Raw genomic sequence first — 18,247 nt, 5'->3', positions numbered from 1 at the left:
ATGTCTTGAAAGAAGTTGCTGTGGCTGATGTCGAGGAGGTTACTGCTTGTGTTCTCCTCTAGGATTTTGATGGATTCCTGTCTCACATTGAGGTCTTTCATCCATTTAGAGTTTATCTTTGGGTATGGTGTAAGTTTCATTCTTCTGTATATAGCTGTCCAATTTTCCCAGCACCATTTATTGAAGAGACTGTCTTTTTTCCATTGGATATTTTTTCCTGGTTTGTCGAAGATTAGTTGCTATTAAGCTTCATTGGCTTGCCTGCTTGCTATGGGGTTCTGTTTGTTTGTTTTGAACACTTGGGTTTGTGCTGGTGAGTTTTACATCGTGCATTACCACAGTTGCCCCAGTGTTCAGCTGCAACGGGGTTGCTCAGGAATTCTTGATCTGCCTGGTGACCCATTGACTAAACTAGTTTGGGGTCCACTGGTTCATAAAAAGCCCAGCTCTGCCGAAACCATCAGGCTTGGAGTCGCCTCTGCCTGGAACTCCAGCCCCATTCCCTCTGTCTAAAAGAGCACCGTGAGCCACTTGGTTGTCACTCTGGAGAACAACGGAACTTGATGTAACTACATCAGAACCACTCTGAACACACATTTAAAGTCTCCAACCCAATGATATGCACTTTGCTAGAAAAATAAAGCCAGACCCTGCATTTCTTGAACAGCATGGTCCCAAAGGCAAGTTGACCACTTCATCTGGTGCTCGAGAGAAGAAACAGCTAGGTCCTTATTCCCAGAGATAAAAGTGTCTGAGTGGAAGACGCTTAGGAGGAGTCTGTACAGTATTCCCCCAAATTGTGTGTTTTGTACTTTATGGGAGACTTAAAGGATTTTTAAGGGTGACATTGACCATGCAGGAGTTTCACGTTATGCGCTGGCTTGATAGAAGATGCCATTCTACCCAGAGCCCTTTCATTTATAAACATGCTTAGGGTTTTATTATTTTGTTTGACCCTCACACCGACCCCATGCACAAACAGGTCAACTACTGGTATTCCATCTTGCAAATGGGGATGCTGAAACACAGAGTAAACACCATGGCCAGGACGAGGGAGAGCAAGTGACAGGTCATTCCAAGTGGGATCCCGTCTTTTTTTAATTTTGCTCATCATGGGCTTTTGGCATTAACTTTGATTTTTAAATTATTGTGTTAGAATGTTACTTACCTTGATTACTGAATCTTTTGCACCCCAAGCTAGTGCATTAATTGCCTTATTCTAGTCCCAGCCCTGGAGGCTGGATGGATTAGGCTGGATCCTGTGAAGTATCCATTTATTGCATGTCAAGAAGGGATGAATATCAGTAATTGTGTATAATTCAACCTAATGGATCCTTCCAGAAAGGAGTCCTGAGGGTCCCCACAGGTCTCTGTGCTACATGTAACTGCTTCATTCTTCTGTGCAGAGGTCCTCAGCCAGGTTGCACATTTTAACCAGCCTTGGGGCTTTTATGAAAACTAGAATCTCAGGCTGGGGGGGAGAAATGGTAGGGGTGTTTCAAAAAAACTCCTCCAGTGTGAACCTCTAGATTACAGCGTCTGGATCAAACTAGGTTTAAATGAGGCTGTAGGGACCCAGTATCCTGGATTTACATTCTGGCGGCATCACTTTCTAATCACAAGATCTGAGGCTAGTTACAGGTTGTTGCAAGTGGTGAGTAATGTATGTAAGTGTCCAGCACAGTGCTTGATACCTAATAAATCCTGGATACTGGGTAATGGTTCTAGGAGCTATTACTTTGTGCCAAGGCCCAGAGAAGTGAAGTAAGACACCCCAGTTCACCCAGCAAGTTCCTGAAAGAGTTGGGTTTGTGGCCCAGGTCTGTCTGGCCCGATATCTAGCACCAAAGCAACCACATTTGATGTCCACTAAATGTTCGGTCCAAGGCCAGCGGCCCTCGGTCACTAGCCCACAGCGTTTCCAATGAGCCCCCACCCCACTGTCATGGATGAGGACGGCCCTTGGCCAGAGCTGAGGTGCACAGGCAGAGAGAGGAGGCACAGTGGCCTAAGAGAGCAGGTCCCTGTCCCGGGGAGATTCCCCTCCCACGGGGATAGCCCCAGCAGCCTCTATTACCTCAAAGGCCCACACTTCTGCTTAGCGCTGCCAGCCACTTTCATTTCCTCACCTCCAATTCCTTTAACCTTTTGTGTGCTGGCTTCTCCTCCTAGCACCTCAGCCCATGGCAGGGACTTCCTGGATGTTGAAACTGTGGGCGCCACGGGGGACCTCTGCCTTGGGGACACCGCCAGTCACTCTTTTTCCTGAGCTTCTTGCCCTTTCTGCTTTCTGCCACACCACAGACCAAACAAAGTGAGCAAGCGGGGCCCAGCCTCCTCCCTGGCCACCTCTCCTCCTCACCTCTCAGGTTTCAAACAGCCCCAAAGTCTTGTGGCTCCTGCACCCTGAAACCCTGCCTAGGAGGCTGCACTTGCCACCTTTCCTGCCTCCAAGGCCCCCCGGCCCCATCATGCTCTCCAGGCAGACCCTCCGGTCCTCCCTTGAACCCAGAGCTGATCAGCAAGTTTTCTGGGGGTGTTCCCACCCCTGGTCCCGCTGCCTCCAGGTCACTTCCAGCCTCTCACGTGACAGCAAGTTTCTAGAATTCAGTTGTATCCACATCCAGCCCACGAACCAGACTGGGAGCTTCTTTAAGGCAAAAACCGTTGTCGTCATCTTCCCAGAAACCAGGATGCTCACAACATCTCTAGTGATGGAAGCCACGTGACCTCAGTGCCCGCAGCCCGGCAGGAGCCATCCTAACCACCACCAGATGTGATCTAATTCATTTGGCCAATGCAACAAATAACCCCGTCTCCCTTTTTTGAGAAACAAGGAAATCGAGGCGCCGAGAGCTCACGTGATGTTTCTACGGTCGTACAGCTGCTGTATGGAGCAAGTAGAATTTGAACCCAAGCACCTCAGCTTGTAGGGTCTGTGTGCTCACCACCACACTATGCGTCCTTTCTGGTAAGGAATGCCTGACCAAAAGGAGCTAGGGAGGGGGTTTGTCCCCTCAAGGAGCTCAGGTCTTGCGGGGCCAGAGCAAGCACGCATGTGCCCCCACACACGGGGCCTGGGGAGATAGGCACGGAAGTGTAAGTAGATGCTACATCGTGTGGTACAGAGCAGTGCTTCTCCTTTGCCTACATTCATCACCTGGAAAGCTAGTTAAACTGTAGATTTGGATTCACGTGGGATGGGACATGGGACTCTGCATTCCTCACAAGATCCCAGGCGATGCGGATACTGCTGTCGAAGGTCCACACTTTGAGGAGAAAAGATGAACCCTAAGGCCGAAGTGGGTCAGAGGAGGGAGATTTCAGTGTGAACCACAGAGGTCCTAAGACAGTGCCCTGGGTCTGGGATGATAGTGGCCCTTGGATGGGCAGAGGGCAGGGAGAGAAACATCCTCCCTGGGGTCACCCAACTCCCTGCTCTCAGGGGCCCGGGAGTGAGGGCTGGTTCCAAGGATCTGTGACTTATGCCCCAAAGCGTGAGTCACTTCCCTTAACAAGCAGCTGTGCCGAATAGGAGCTCCGTGTGTGAATAACCTGTTTTTGTGACATGCCCAATTCTGATCATGTCAGGAAACATTTTGCAAATTCAGAAGTCGGAGCCAAAGGGAAGTGCTGTTTGGTCTGAAGCTAGCTGCAGTAGTTAAATGAGAACAATCTTTCCCCAAGTGGTTCCTCTTGAGGACAGCATTTCTGCTGGCTCCAGGACTTTGGGCCATCTATAAAGCTTCACAATGGAAAATAAGGAAATTCTCAAGGTGGAAGGGTTCTTGGCTAGCACTGGAGAAAGAGCAGCCGTCAACCAAACCATGTTCCCTGCAATGGAGGCGTTTGAAATCAATGGTAAAGTACTGCTTCTCAGTAATGACATTGCCTGGTGGTGTACTTTTTCTGTTGGCAACATAGGAACAGACAAGGCGATAGGAAGCCTAGGTTTGTGCCATAGACTCTCACTAACACATTGCTGGAATGCTTCAATCTGGGATTCGTGTAATGTCAGTAATAGATGCTGTATCTGTAGTATACAGTTGGGTTGTTTTTTTCCCCCAATAAATTGTATTGAAATATTTACCCTTCGATGAATGCTAATACTTATCATACGCCCTTCCTTTTTATTAGTCTTATTTTGACACCCAGATTGTGTGACAAAATGGCAAAGCAACACAACGGGGATGAAAAAGTTCCACAAAATGAAAGCCAAGTGCCACATATTTATTTAATGTAATTCCTTTAAAATTCTTTAAGGTGACTTCCATTATAACTGATGTGTTGATCAGGGAGTGCTTTCTCCAGTTCGCGCTGGCTAGGGTATGTTAATAGCTTCATAATTAGTTTGTCTTAGATTCAATTCAGGTTTTAAAAATTCAGGCAACTCTGTCATCTTTATTTTTCTCCCTCATCCTTCTACAGGTGGTGCATTTTTTAAATCTTCTAGAATTTAAAGTCGCCAGTGAGTGTTTTCCACGGGGGATCTCTGATTTCCCGTGCTAGAATATCTTCTAGGACTTGCCTTCCAAGTTGATGAGTCATTCCTACTCCTAGTCTTTTCTGGAAGTCATCTGTTCAGAACAATTGCAGTTCTGTCCCCCAGCCTGATCTGTCCCTCTCACCCCGTATTTGTGCGGGTCACTGGCTGGAACTGAAGGGGGTACAAAGATGCAGGGTTGAGTGTTCTGCCTTTAGGAATTCACAGTGTGATAACAGAATGCGTGCGTGCAAATGACTTTACTAATTGTTGGCTATTCAGAACTTTGGGGAATGCAGCATTCTGGATATATGACTTTTTATGTTACTGAAAATGTGCAAGTAAAGTCAGCTGATCAAACATATTCAGCACCTACTGGGCACTGCTCTTGGCACTGAGGAAACATACAAGAATAAACGGGGAGTCCTCAGTCATGTCGGTGGTGGCAGGAGGATGGCAGGGTTGGGCCATCTATAAACTATCTCTATACAAGCACAGGACAGATCTATGGACAGATCTAACCTGGTCTGACCTGGAGGTCAGAAGTGAGACCTCTTCTAAAGTTTAAAGAATAAAGGGAAATAGTGAAATAAGAGGCTGGCTGGGGCAGCAATAGAAGACCACGGGTTTATGCTATATTCATAGGTACTATTTAGAGAAATACAGATAGTTTCATGCGGTGGGGCCCATGTTGAGTGGGGAAAGTTCGGTGGGGATTGAGATTAGGACCAATTAATTTAGACTTTGTCCTGAAGACAATGCGGAGCTTTGAATGTTTGACTTTGGGCTAAGAGGCATTGGTTTGCTGTTGAGATTACTCGCTATCATAGATGTGGAATGAGCTAGAAAGAGTCTGAGGACAGAAAAAAGCATGGCAGCAAGAGACAATAAGAGGCAGTGGTTATAAGGAATGTTCTGGAAAGATATTAGAAGTCAAGTCAGTAAGACTATAATGGTGGGAAAGGCAAGTGAGGTGGAGGCCAGCTTAAGGGGGAATTCCAGATTTCTGACTTGGGTTATGGATACCATTAACTAAAAATCTAACCAAAAAACAAAACAGTTTGGTTAGAAGGAATATTTCTTTCTTTCTTTCTCTTTCTTTCTCTCTCTCTTTCTTTCTTTCTTTCTTTCTTTCTTTCTTTCTTTCTTTCTTTCTTTTTCTTTCTTTCTTTCTTTTTAAAGATTCCATTTATTTATTTGAGAGAGAGAAGGGGAGAGCATGGGCAGGGGGAAGAGCAGAGGAAGAGGAAGAAACAGACTCCCTGCTGAGCAGGGAGCCTGATATGGGGCTACCTCCCAGGACCCTGAGAGCATGACCTGAGACAAAGGCAGATGCTTAACCAACTGAGCCACCCAGGTGCTCTGGAAGGAGCATTTTTCTAAAGACATTCACAACTTCTTGTCTTCTCATACAAAGATCTTGGAACATATGGAACTTTCTAGAAAATGCCATTGCGAACAGTAATCACCGTGAGGCTCTGTAACATAGTGACCCCCCTCAGGGCTTAACTGAAATGAATAAAACTACTTGCTTCAGCACTAAATGGTTTCAAGCATCTTCCTTTCTCTCCCCTTCCTTCCTCCCTCCTTTGTCTTAAGTCTGTTGAAGAATGCTTTCATTTTCTGAAAAGGCTCAACATACCACTGCTCTTGCTGCCCTGAAGGTCCAACAAAACTCTAGCTCTTTCCTCATGGACCGGCATCAGCTCCATCTTCTCCCTCAAGTGGAACATTTGGGCTTGAACAAGAGACTCTCCATTTGTCCCTGATGACAATATCCTGGGATGCACTCCCGTCCACCTTTTTGAAAATTATGAACATTTTTCTGCCTTGAGCCTTCCTGTCTCTCTCCTGATGTGTCTGGTTTCTCAAGAAGGAGATCTGTTAGCACATCAGGAAGCTCTTCCAGGTCAGTGGGATGTAATCTGTCTGGACCTCTCCCCCTGAGCCCTCAACTATTTCAGGCTTCACATCTCGCATCTTGATATGTCCTCCCACCGATTTTGGTCTGAAGAACATTCTTCTTGACAGAGAGAACACCCAAAAATACAGATAGAGAAGTTGTTGTTTGTTGTAATTTAACATTAAGCCCTGGCTCCCAGCTGTGGGTCTGGCTGTCTCTTCTTTTTGCCTGAAAGATAATTGTAAACATTCTCCTAATAGACCTTAACCCTAGAATCTGTTCACGGTCAGCCTTGTTGACGTGCTCACTGTCACTTCAGGTCCTTGCTCTGACTTTGTTTTTTGTCATGTCACTATTTCTCAGCACCTTTTAGATGTCCGGCTTTACCCTAGAGTTATTTTTTTCTAACTTTTATTATGAAATAATTAGAGATTCACAGAAACAGGCAAAAAAAAATGTGTAGGGAAGTCTCTGTGACCCCCACCCAGTTTCTCCCAATGAGAACATCTTGCGTAGCCATAGTACCTTATCGCAACCAAGAAATTGATATTGCTACAGTTTACAGAGCTTATTTCGATTTCATTAGTTTTATAGGCACTCATTTGTGTGTGTGAATACAGTTCTCTACAATTTTACCACATGCATATATTTGTGCAACCATCACCAGTATCAAAATACCAAACTGTTCCTTCACCACACAACTCTTTCATGCTGCCTTTACAGCCATACACACCCCTCACTCCCCAACCAGCGATCACGGTCCCCCAACAACCACCAATCAGGCCCCCATTTCTATAATTTTGTTATGTAAAGAGTGTTATCTAAATGGAAAAAGGATGTAACTTTTTAAAGCCTGGCTTTTTCCACATAGCATGATTCCCTCCAAGTTGTTGTATCTATCAATAGTTCTTTTTATTAATGAGTATTTGTCATGAGTATTATTCCATGATATGAACGTACCATAGTTTGTTTAACCATGCACCCACTGGAAGACGTTTGGGTTGTTGCCAGTTTGGGGCTATTACAAATAAAGCCGCTATGATAATTTACGTAAAAGTTTTTGTATAAGCCTAAGTTCTCATTTTTCTAGGATAAATGCCCCAAAGTGCAATTGCTGGATTCTAAGTGTATGTTTGGTTTTATACGAAGCAGCTGATCTATTTTTCCAGTGTGGTTGTGTCATTTACATTCCCACCAGTGATATTTACAACAGATTCAGTTTCTCTGAATCCTTGCCAGCAATTGGCATTATTACTATTTTTATTTTAGCCATTCTGATAAGTGTATGATTGTGATATCTTGTTGTAATTTTGATTTGCATTTTCCTAATGGCTAATAATGTTGGATATCTTGTCATGTGCTTTTTTTTCCCATTTGTATATGAAACGGCCTTTCATGTCTTTTGCCAATGTTTTAATAGGATCATTTGTTTTTCTGACTAGTTTTGAGAGCACTTTATTCAAAATACAAGTCCTTTGCTGGATAGGTGGTTTGCAAATATTCTCTCCCAGTCTGTAACGGGTCTTTTCATCCTCTTAACAGGGTCTTTTTCAAAGCAAAAGCATTTAATCCTGTGGAGGCCCTACCTAGCAATTTTCCCTTTTATGGATTATGCTTTTGTGTCAAGTCTAAGAACTCTTCACCTGGCCTTAGGTCTCCCAATTTTTCTCTTATGTTTAAATCTAAAAGTATTTTTCTCTTATGTTTAATTTTAAAGTTTTATAATTTTACATTTTACAATTAAGTCCGTGGTTCATATATAATATATGTATTATATACATATACTTGTATATATGTATATAATATATGTAATGTATATATATTTGTAATATACACATACAATATATATGTAATGTATATGTATAATATATACGTATATATATTTGTATATATAATGTATTATATATGTATGTAATATGTACTATATGTATATAATATATGTATATGTGTAATATATATGTATATATGTGTGATGTGTGTGTAATATACATGTAATATATATGTAATGTGTGTATATATTTATATTTATATATATAAACAGACAAAAAATCTTGACCTAAATTTCACTTAAGTCAAGATTTGTTTGTTTATTTATTTATTTTTTTGCCTATGGGTGTCCAGTTGCTCCAACACCATTTGCTGAAAAGGCTATGCTTCCTCCATTGAATTACTTTTGTAACTTGTAAAAAAAAAAAAAACATACCCAGTTGGTTATATTAGTGTAAGGACTATTTCTGTGTCCTTTATTCTGTTCTGTAACTCCATATGTCTATCCCTCCACCCATCCCACACTGTCTTGATCACTGCGGGTCTCATGTGAGCCTAAACATCAAGTTGTTACTCCTCACATTTTATTCATTTTCAGGATGATTTTAGCCATTCTGTGGCTTGTACCTTTCCATGTAAATTTTAGCATGAGCTTATCAATACCGACAGAAAACCTTGCTGGGATTTTGTCAGAGCTGTGTCATACCTCCAGATCAGTTTCAGAGAACCGACATCTTGCTACGTTTAGTCCTACAATCTGTGAACACAATGTACCTCCACATTGATTTAGGTCTTTGTGTTTTTTGGTTTTGTTTTTTAATCAGTGTTTTACAATTTTCAGCATATAGATCCTATACACATTTTATTACCTCTATATCTAAATATTTCATTTCCTTCGGAGTGACTGTAAATGCCATTATGTTTTAATTGTGATTTCCACTTATTTGCCAGTAGTATATCAATATGTGAATAAGAGAGTGAGAACAGACTTCCTTGCCTCCTTCCTAATTTTCAGAGGAAATGACTCTCTGTCACCATTATGTATCGTATTAGCTTTAGATATTTCTTAGATGCTCCCTTTTTTAAAGATTTTATTCATTTATTTATTCAAGAGAGAGAGTGAGTGGGAAGAGGAGCAGAGGGAGAGGGACAAGCAGACTCCACGCTGAGCACGGAGCCCAACATGAGGCTTGATCCCATGACCCTAGCTGAAATTAAGAGTTGGGCGCTCAACCAACTCAGCAACCCAGGCACCCTGATGTTCCTTTTTTTTAAGTTAAGGAAATTCTCTTTTATTTCTAGTTTGCTGAGAGTTTTTGTTATGAATTTATTATTTATTATGAGAGTTAGAATTATGAATTTTAATTATGAGAGTTTTATTATGAATTTGATTTTGTCAAGTACTTTTTCTGCATCAGTTATATGGTTATCTGATTTTTCTTCTTTAGCTCGTTGATATGGTGGATGACACTGATCGATTTCTTGGTATTGAACCAGCCTTGTATACCTGGAAATTCCATTTAGTCATGGTATATAAACTCTTTTTATACATTGCTTGATATGGTTTACTAATATTTTGTCGAGGATTTTTGTGTCAAATTTCGTGAGAGATACTGATCTTCAGTTTTCTTCTTTTGCGCTGTCTTTGGTTTTCATTTCAGGGTCATCCTGACCTGCTAAATGAGTTAGGAAGTGTTTTCTACTCTTACATTATCTATAAGAGAGTGTGTAAAACTAGTGTTAATTCTCCTAAAGGTTTGATAGAAGACTCCATTAAAATTATCTGGGCCTGGATATTTCTTTTTCAGGAGATTTTTAAGTACAAATTAAGTTTATTTAATAGATGTAGATATTCATATTATCTATTTAATATTGGTTGAGTCTCAGTAATTTGTAATTTTGGAGAAATCAGTTCATTTCTTCTAAGTTCTGAGCATGAGGTCGGTGATAGGATCTTTTTATTTTCTTGCTAAGGGCTGCAGGATCTGTAGTAACAGTACCGGTTTCATTCCTGATATTGGTGATTTGTATCTTTCTCTCTTTTTCTCTTCATCAGTCTTGCCAGAACTTTATCAATTTTATTGACTTTATTCAAGGAATCAGCATTTTGTTCTACCGATCTTCTCTTTTGTTTTCCTATTTTAAATCTCATTGATCTCTGATCTCTATTATTTTGTTTTTTGTTTTGTTTTGTTTTTCTGGTTGCTGCAGGTTTATTTTGCTCTTCTCTTTAGTTCCTTGAGCTAGGAACCTACTTTATCAGCTTGAGATCATTTCTCATTTGTAATGTGAGCCTCTAGTGCTGCTATAAATTTCCCTTCCAGTACTACTTTAGCTGAATCCAATAATTTGATATGTTCTATTCTCACTTTCAATCAGCTCTATTTTTAAAAATTTTTATTTAAGACTTTATAGCCCATGCACTATTTAATTTTTGAAAAAATTTCCAAGTGTTTGGAGGTTTTCCTGTTGTCTAACTGTTACTGATTTCTATTTTGATTCCCTTATCAAGAAACACACTCTATGCAACTTCATTTTGTTTCCATTTCATTGGGGTTTGCTTTATGACCCATGATATCGTCTGTCTTGGTGAATATCCTAAATGTACATGGGAAGAATGTGTGTTCTGCTGTTGTTTCATGGAGTATTCTATAATTGTTCATTAGATCCTGTTGGTTTATGGTGTTGTTCATTTCTTCTGTATCTTTACTAATTTCTGAGAGTGGGGTGTTAAAGTCCCCAATATAATTATGGATATATTGATTTCTCCTTTCAGTTACATCAGTTTTTGCTTCATGCAAATAGAAGCTCTGTTTTTGGTTTCTTGGAGATTGCACAGGGTGGAGGCATGCTTTTTAATCTACTTTTGCCACACTATCTGCCTTCTAGTTGGTATATTTAAACGATTTACATTAAAGTAATTATTGATGTGTTAGGGCTTAAGTCTGCCACATTATTACGGATTTTCTCTTTGTCTCTCTGTTTCCCATTACCAGCTTTTCTTTTCTTACTTTCCTATGGGTTACTTGAACATGTTTTAAAATTCCATTTTGATTTATTTACAGTTTTTTGTTTGTTTGTTTTTTAGTTCATCATTTGAAATAGTTTTCTTACTTTTTTTCTGGGCATTACAATATACATGTATAATCTATCACAGTCTACCAACATCAACATTCTACCACTTTGAGTCAAGTTTTGAAAACTAATTTCCATTTATGTCTTTTGAGCCTTTCCATTTTTGAAATGTAATTGTCTTAAACATTTCCTCTACATGCACTATGTATCACTTAATTATTTTTGTTTCAACCATCAAATATGATTTTTAGGGGTGCATGGATGGCTCAGTCAGTTAAGTGTCAGCCTTCAGCTCAGGTCATGATCTTAAGGTCCTGGGATGGAGCCCCATGCCAGGTTCCACACTCAGCAGGGAGTCTGCTTCTGCCTCTGCCCCTCCCTCTGCTCGTGCTCTCTCTCTCTCGCTCAAATAAATAAATAAATAAAATCTTTTTTAAAAATGTGATTTTAAAAAATCATGAGGGGGATGATCTAAACATATCTCCATGTTTACCCATTCTTTTTTCGTGTTCTTTCCTTCTGGAAGTGCCACGCCTTCCGCTATTATCTTTTCCCTTCTGTTTGAAGAAATTCCTTGAGCCATTCTTTTTTTTTATTTTTAAGATTTTATTTTTAAGTAATCTCTACACCCAAACTGTGGCTTGAGCTCATGACCCTGAGATCAAGAGTTGTATGTCTATTGGCTGAGCCAGCCAGGTGCCCCCCTTTAGCCATTCTTTCGAGTTAGACCTACTAGCAATAACTTCGCTTAGTTTTCCTTCATCTGAGAATGTCTTTATTTCCCATTCATTCTTAAGGGATATTTTCACTAGATACAGTTGATAATTCATTTCTTTGAGCACATGAAAAATGTCATGTCACTTCCAATTTCAGATGAGAAATCTTCTGTCATTCAAATTGGTATGTCTATAGATAATAGGTTATTTTTCTGTTGGCTGCTTTCAAGATTTTTTCTTTTTCTTTAGATTTTTAATCTTCTTGGTATATAGGGCCTTTTTTTGGATTTTTAACTCATCATGTGTCTTGTTATTGATTGCTTGAATTTATCATGTTCGGGGTTTGCTCAAGTTCTTGAATTTGTAGGTTTGTGACTTTCACCAAATTTGAAAAGTTTTCAGCCACGATTATTTCTTTAAATATTTTTTTCAGCTTCACACTCTTTCTGAGACTTTAAGGATATGAATATTATGTGTTTTGTTATTGATACATAGATCTCTGAGTCTGTTCATTTTTTTTTAGTCAATTTTTTCTGTTTTTCAAAAAGGGTAATTTCTATTGTTCTACCCTTTAGTTCATTGATTCTCTCCCTTATCACTTTTATTGTACTACTGAGCCCATCTAGTGAGATTTTTTTTAATTGGAGTTTTAAGTCCTACAATTTCCATTTGGTTCTTCTCTATATTCTCTATTTTTTGGTAAATTAAAAATTTTTTTGTTTTAAGAGTACTGTAATTGCTCATTAAAGCATTTTTGTTATGCCTGCTTTAAAATCTTTATTGAATAATTCCAATGTTTGTGTCATCTCTATATTGACATCTGTTGATTATCTTTTCTTTTCTTTTTTTTTAAGATTTATGTATTTATTTGAGAGAGACAGAGAGTGCAGGGAGGGGCAGACGGAGAGGGAGAGAGAAACCTCAAGCAAACTCCCTGCTGAGCATGGAGCCCAATGTGGGGTTCAATCCCAGGACACTGAGATCATGACCTGAGCTGAAATCAAGAGCCAGCCGCTTAACTGACTGAGACACACAGGCGCCCTGTTGATTGTCTTTTCTCATTCAAGTTGTAATTTTCTCTGTTCTTGGTATGATGAGTGATTTCCCATTGTATTGTAGACATTTTGTATAGTATGTTAGGACACTCTAGATCTTGTTTAAATTTTCTATTTTAAGTCATACTGTTTAGGTTTATCACATAAATTCTGGCCCACTTTTGTGGGCTGTGGTTCCAATAACAACTTAGATTTCAGAGCCTTGACTGTTCTATTCTGGTCTGCTTTGTTTACCTGGTATTACTGGTATTCTTCCTTGCTCCCTGTTGGTGCTGCCTGAAAAGACAGAAGGTACTTTTTCGGACTGCCCAGGGACCCTGGGTCAGGGGTGGGAGATGTCAAGCCAACAGGGCAGCGACCACTTTGCTGGGCCTGCTCACCAGCAGCCCTGTACTGGGGGCTAGGAGAGGGGGCTTCTGCCCGCACCAAGCCACCTTTTGCCCCTGGGCGAGGGGCTGGGAGATGGCAGGCCTGGAGACCCTAGAATTTGTATACAGACTGTTTTTCTTCACTGAGATCTTTTATGGAATTGAAATTTTATTTCCCTCTGGAGCCACATTTTCACTGTAAGTCAGACAATAGAGCTGTCATATTTCTGAAAACTGCTTTCCTGAAATCTTCACCTGGACTCACCAGAATTTACTCCAGGGATGCTCATTCTAGTTTACTGGAAGCGTCATTCATTCTCTCATCTCAGAAACTCTTCCTCATTGGTGAAATCCACATTGGAGTTGATGTTCCTTTGCAGTTTTTCTACCCTCTTAGAAATCAGCAGAGAGGGTAAAGAATTTCAGACTTTCTGCTTTGTAAGCAAGTTAGTTAAATGCCCACAGATTCAAAGTTCCCAGTTTCTACTTTGCCTCTATGTTACATGAGATCTCTACTTAAAAGAGCATTCTGGGCCTGAGTGGACACCCCCAAACTATTCCCATCCATACTACAATGTTTGTTCTTCCGCTCACTATCTTCACTCAAATGCCTTCCATTTTTCCTATCATCCAGTTTGAAAATATCTATTTTCCATGCTGGCCCTATAACATCTGTGCCTCTGAACACACTATCTTTCTATTCCATAATTTCCTTAAGTTTAGTGCTGTCTATGAGATCGTATTCATCGTCCACCATCTTCTGTTAAATATGAGGCTTCCCTTGTACGTTACCCATCCTCGCCATTATCGTATGCTTGCCTGAGGTCTGAAGTTGCATTCCCGATGCTTTTCCAACACTTCTAAACTGACACTGTTACTCTGCACGTGTTTAGGACCCAGACCTCTGTGGCTACTCATTCATCCATTCATTCATCATCTTTCCAGCTCATGTTGTGTGGTTGATACCGTGTTGGTGCTGGACGGCACCCCTAGAAGCTTCCAGAACATGGTGGGGGGAGGAGGGAAACTGAGACATAAACAGACACAGTTCAGGATGATGGATGCCATATCAGGTGGAAACACAGAGCGATGTGGGGAAGCAGAGCAGGGTTCCACCTAAGCCAGGGGAGTCAGAGAATGTATCTTGGAGCCGGAGAAGCTCCACTGTGCTCCCAAAGGATGAGGAGGAATTAGTTGTGTAGGGCGGGGGGAAGCAGGATTGTATTTTCAGAGAAATACATAACCTGGAGTGAGAAGGGTGTAATGACATGTGGTCTGGCCTGCCTGTGGCTCAGGGTCCACGTGGGGTGTGGTGTGAAGGTACAGCCACCGGTTCTCCGGTGGGCAGCAGGTCTTCCTGTTTGTCCCAAGGACCGTGAACAGCCATTGGCGCACTGAAGGCAAAGAAGTGACTTGGCCAGGTTGTGTGTTAGAGAGTTCACTCGGGCTACTGTGTGGGGCCCCAATTTGGGAGGCGCAATGCAGGGGAGACTGTGCTAGAATAAGCATACCCAAGGGCCACTAACTAAAATACCACCCAACCAAGAAATCATTCCTCTTGCTGCTGCTGAAGCTGTCTTGAGACCACCATGCTTTAGACGATGCTAAAGCAGGCGTTTCTGTTCTGCAGGTGGCTGGAAGCAGTATCAGCAGAATAGTGAAGGTTCCACAAGTAATAGAAAACAGACTCAAGGTTTATACACATCTATGATGAGTCAACTGAAAACCCACCATCACCTACCACAAAGCAAAAAAAAAAAAAAAAAAAAAATGTGTTCACGAGCCCCCACTCCTTCCCCTGGGATGCCCACCTATGATCCCTTTGCCCTTCACATCTGCCCTTGGGGTGCATTTCAGCTGCATTTTTCCAAGGGCAACTGTCTATGTAGGCTAGTGAGGCAAGCTCAGGCCTTGGGGTTAGATGGACCCAGGGGCATGTGCCTGTTGTGTTGCCCTAACTTCTCTGAACCCCAAGTCTGTATAAGAGGATGATCACACCTACCTTGCAGGATTGCCAGAAGCATTATAGATGATATCAGACAATGCCCGGCACAGAGTAGGTGCTCCGTCAGTATGAGTGGTGGGAAGCACAGGGCCTTCTGCAGGCTGGCTCCTTGCCTTTGGATGCCCCAAAATGGGGAGACAGCTGGCGTGGGGGAAGACTGGTGTTGGAACCAATGTGGCCTCTTTTGTAATGCCCCACACTGGAAACAGCCTGCCAACAGGGAAATGTCCGCATGAATTGCGGCGCTTGTCTTTAAGGAATATTAGGCAGCTGTTAAAGGAAGAGTGAAGAGGCACCTGGGTGTCTTAGTCGGTTAAGTGTCTGCCTTCAGCTCAGGTTATGATCTCGGGGTCCTGGCATCGAGCCCCATGTCGGGCTTTCTGCTCAGTGGGAGCCTGCTCCTCCCTCTCCCTGCCACTCCCCCTGCTTGTGCTCTCCCTCTTTCTCCCTATAAAATAAATAAATAAAATCTTAAAAAACAAGGAGTTAAATCTTTCTCTACAAAACAAAACAACAACAAACAAAAAACTAGAGGAATGTCCATGGGAAATCATTCATTGCAGAAAGCAATGTGCTACATTATATGTAATATGATATCACTTGCATAAAATCAAAAGAAAAAAAGCCATGTCTGCTAGCAGTGTCTGGATTTAGCAGTTTCCATGAGCAAGCAGGCTAGGAGGAAGGCCACACCCCAGAATGCCCGCAAAGCTTATGTCAGCAGGTTAGGACGCCAGGGATTGAGGTCCCCTGAAGTCCCTGATTACAAGATTATTAACCCTTGTAATGCTCTCTATGTTGTTTGATAAATTATATTAAGCATGTTTATTTGTGTAATTAAATAATCTAAAGAAAAAAGAAAACAAAAGCCGGAATCTGAGTTCCAAATCTGCGTCTCATCACCTAATAGGTACTTCAACTTCTCCAGACCTCACTCAGAGTTGATAAAGTGGCAACAATCATGCTCCTCCCAAAGTTTTGAAACTTAAGTACGTTAATTCATTAATTCACTTGATAAACATCTCTTGAGAGCCCTCTATCACCAGGCACTGTGCTGGGACTTCGGGCTGCACCTGGTTTAAGGACTGCCTTCTGCCACCTGATAATGTGGGGCCCGGGAGTTTGCCCAGCCACACCAATGAGTGACCGACAATGGCACTTCTTGGCTTGTGGCACAAGGGGGATCAGGGGGAGGATTTGGGGGTAGCGGGACTTTGTGTCTTTGCCCTCGGCCTTCTCGGGGGAGCCGTCTGCTCAAACAGAGCAGGGATTCTGACACAGGTTGCGGCCCCCTGGTCTCTGCCTCCTACGGCAGCCACCTCACACCGAGGTTGTGTTTCAGATCCAAAGCCCAAGAAGAGAAAGGGGGTGAACTGCTTCATGGTCATGGTGGCCATCTACCTGATTCTGCTCACCGCAGGTGCTGGGTTGCTGGTGGTGAAAGGTAAAGAGGTCTGGTCCCGTCTGGTGCCTCCTGGGGTGACACAGGGTTCAGGTTGAGTGGAAAGCCCTGGGGTCACTGCTGCCCACCTGCTGAGAAGGGGTTCTTAGTCCCTGGGTAGCCAGGTAGCCATGTTGATGGGGCTCGGTGGGGGGGAAGTGATCAGGGGAGTGTGTGTGTGTGTGTGTGTGTGTGTGTGTGTGTGTGTGTGTGTGACACACAGAGAGAGAGACACAGAGACAGATCAAGAGAGCGATAGAGAGAGAAAGCACATTCGAGCCTGTGTGCATGAGAGCGGTGAACAGTGCGATAATTTCACATGGGTCTGCTGTGTGCGTCTTCCACCAAGTCTCCCCAATGTCTGAGCAGGAGGGGGCTTTATTGATCAGAGAGTTCGTGTTAACATGATTTTACTTACAAAGTGTTCCTGGTCCAAATGTTAAGGTCATGAAGCAATTCCATCTGCAGACACTGAACTCACCCAAGAACATCGTGTGCCCAGCCGTCATAAACATATGTCACATGTATATTCAGGCCACATGTGATTACAACAGACCAACATATTGGTCATCATATGTTCATGCCCAGAGCATGCAGGAAGGTTGAAGTTTGATCATGATGCTGTGAGTGCATCCCTAGACCATGTGGGAATATTCTATGAACATGTAACCTCATGCCTAAAGGTGGAGTGCCTGTGTGCAGGATACGGAAAGAGCTCTGTGCTCACACTAGGTCCTCATGGCACATGAAATGTGTGTTCAGTATCCAGGACCCACAGAAGTTATGTGCATATGACACAAGAACGTCAGGGATGTGCTCAAATGCCTGGGATTTTAATGAGGTCCCTAAAAGAAGGCTGTGGGGTGGGGATGGGGTGTCCAGTTCTGAATCTGCAGGAGCGGCTCTGGGCCCTAGAGACTCACTTCACCAATGGAACACTGGCGGCCGAGGATGGCCTGTCCTTCTCTTTGCTCCAGTCAATGCCCATCCCACACCTCCCTGGGGGCACACTGGGGCTGCAGGTCCTGCAGGCCCAGATCACTCAGGTTCGCACCAGGCAGGAGCACCTGTTACGGAAGGTGGACAACTTCACTCGGAGCCCAGGTTTGGCCCTCTCCCCTCCACACCGGGACTCTTCAGGGGATGGAAAGGAGGGGCTGCTGGTTCATGGGAAAAGGGATCCTTGGGCTGGAATCCAAAACCCCTTTCCTGGTGAGGAGAACATTCCAGAACCTTGGGGCCCAAGGAAAGGGGTGAGAGCCATATGAAGTAGGCATGAGATGGCTCTAGAATGTTTGGGAGGATGGGTAAAACAGAGCTTGGAGCAAGTCCCAGGACCACTCCCATGTAGCCAACTAATACTGGCCCATGGCTGGAGAGAGACTAACGGCAGGCACCAGGAGGTCCGAGCCATGTGGGGACCTCGGAGGGACA

At 42.7% G+C, this 18,247-nt stretch overlaps 1 protein-coding gene across 1 annotated transcript in view; it reads left to right on the top strand.

Annotated features, from left to right (window-relative positions):
* Window positions 1-3,631: 3,631 nt before the first annotated feature.
* Window positions 3,632-18,247, top strand: part of MARCO (macrophage receptor with collagenous structure) — a 34,001-nt gene continuing 19,385 nt past the window's right edge. The window contains exons 1-3 of the mRNA XM_027588006.2: window positions 3,632-3,861; window positions 16,715-16,816; window positions 17,696-17,917. Of these exons, the coding sequence (XP_027443807.2) occupies window positions 3,753-3,861; window positions 16,715-16,816; window positions 17,696-17,917 (433 nt within the window). The 5' untranslated portion in view covers window positions 3,632-3,752. The remainder of the gene's footprint in view (window positions 3,862-16,714; window positions 16,817-17,695; window positions 17,918-18,247) is intronic.

The sequence above is a fragment of the Zalophus californianus genome, chromosome 3 (assembly GCF_009762305.2).
Source record: "Zalophus californianus isolate mZalCal1 chromosome 3, mZalCal1.pri.v2, whole genome shotgun sequence".
NCBI lineage: Eukaryota > Metazoa > Chordata > Mammalia > Carnivora > Otariidae > Zalophus > Zalophus californianus.
The sequence above is the reverse complement of the archived record's forward strand: the minus strand, read 5'-3'. Positions and strand labels throughout refer to the sequence as shown.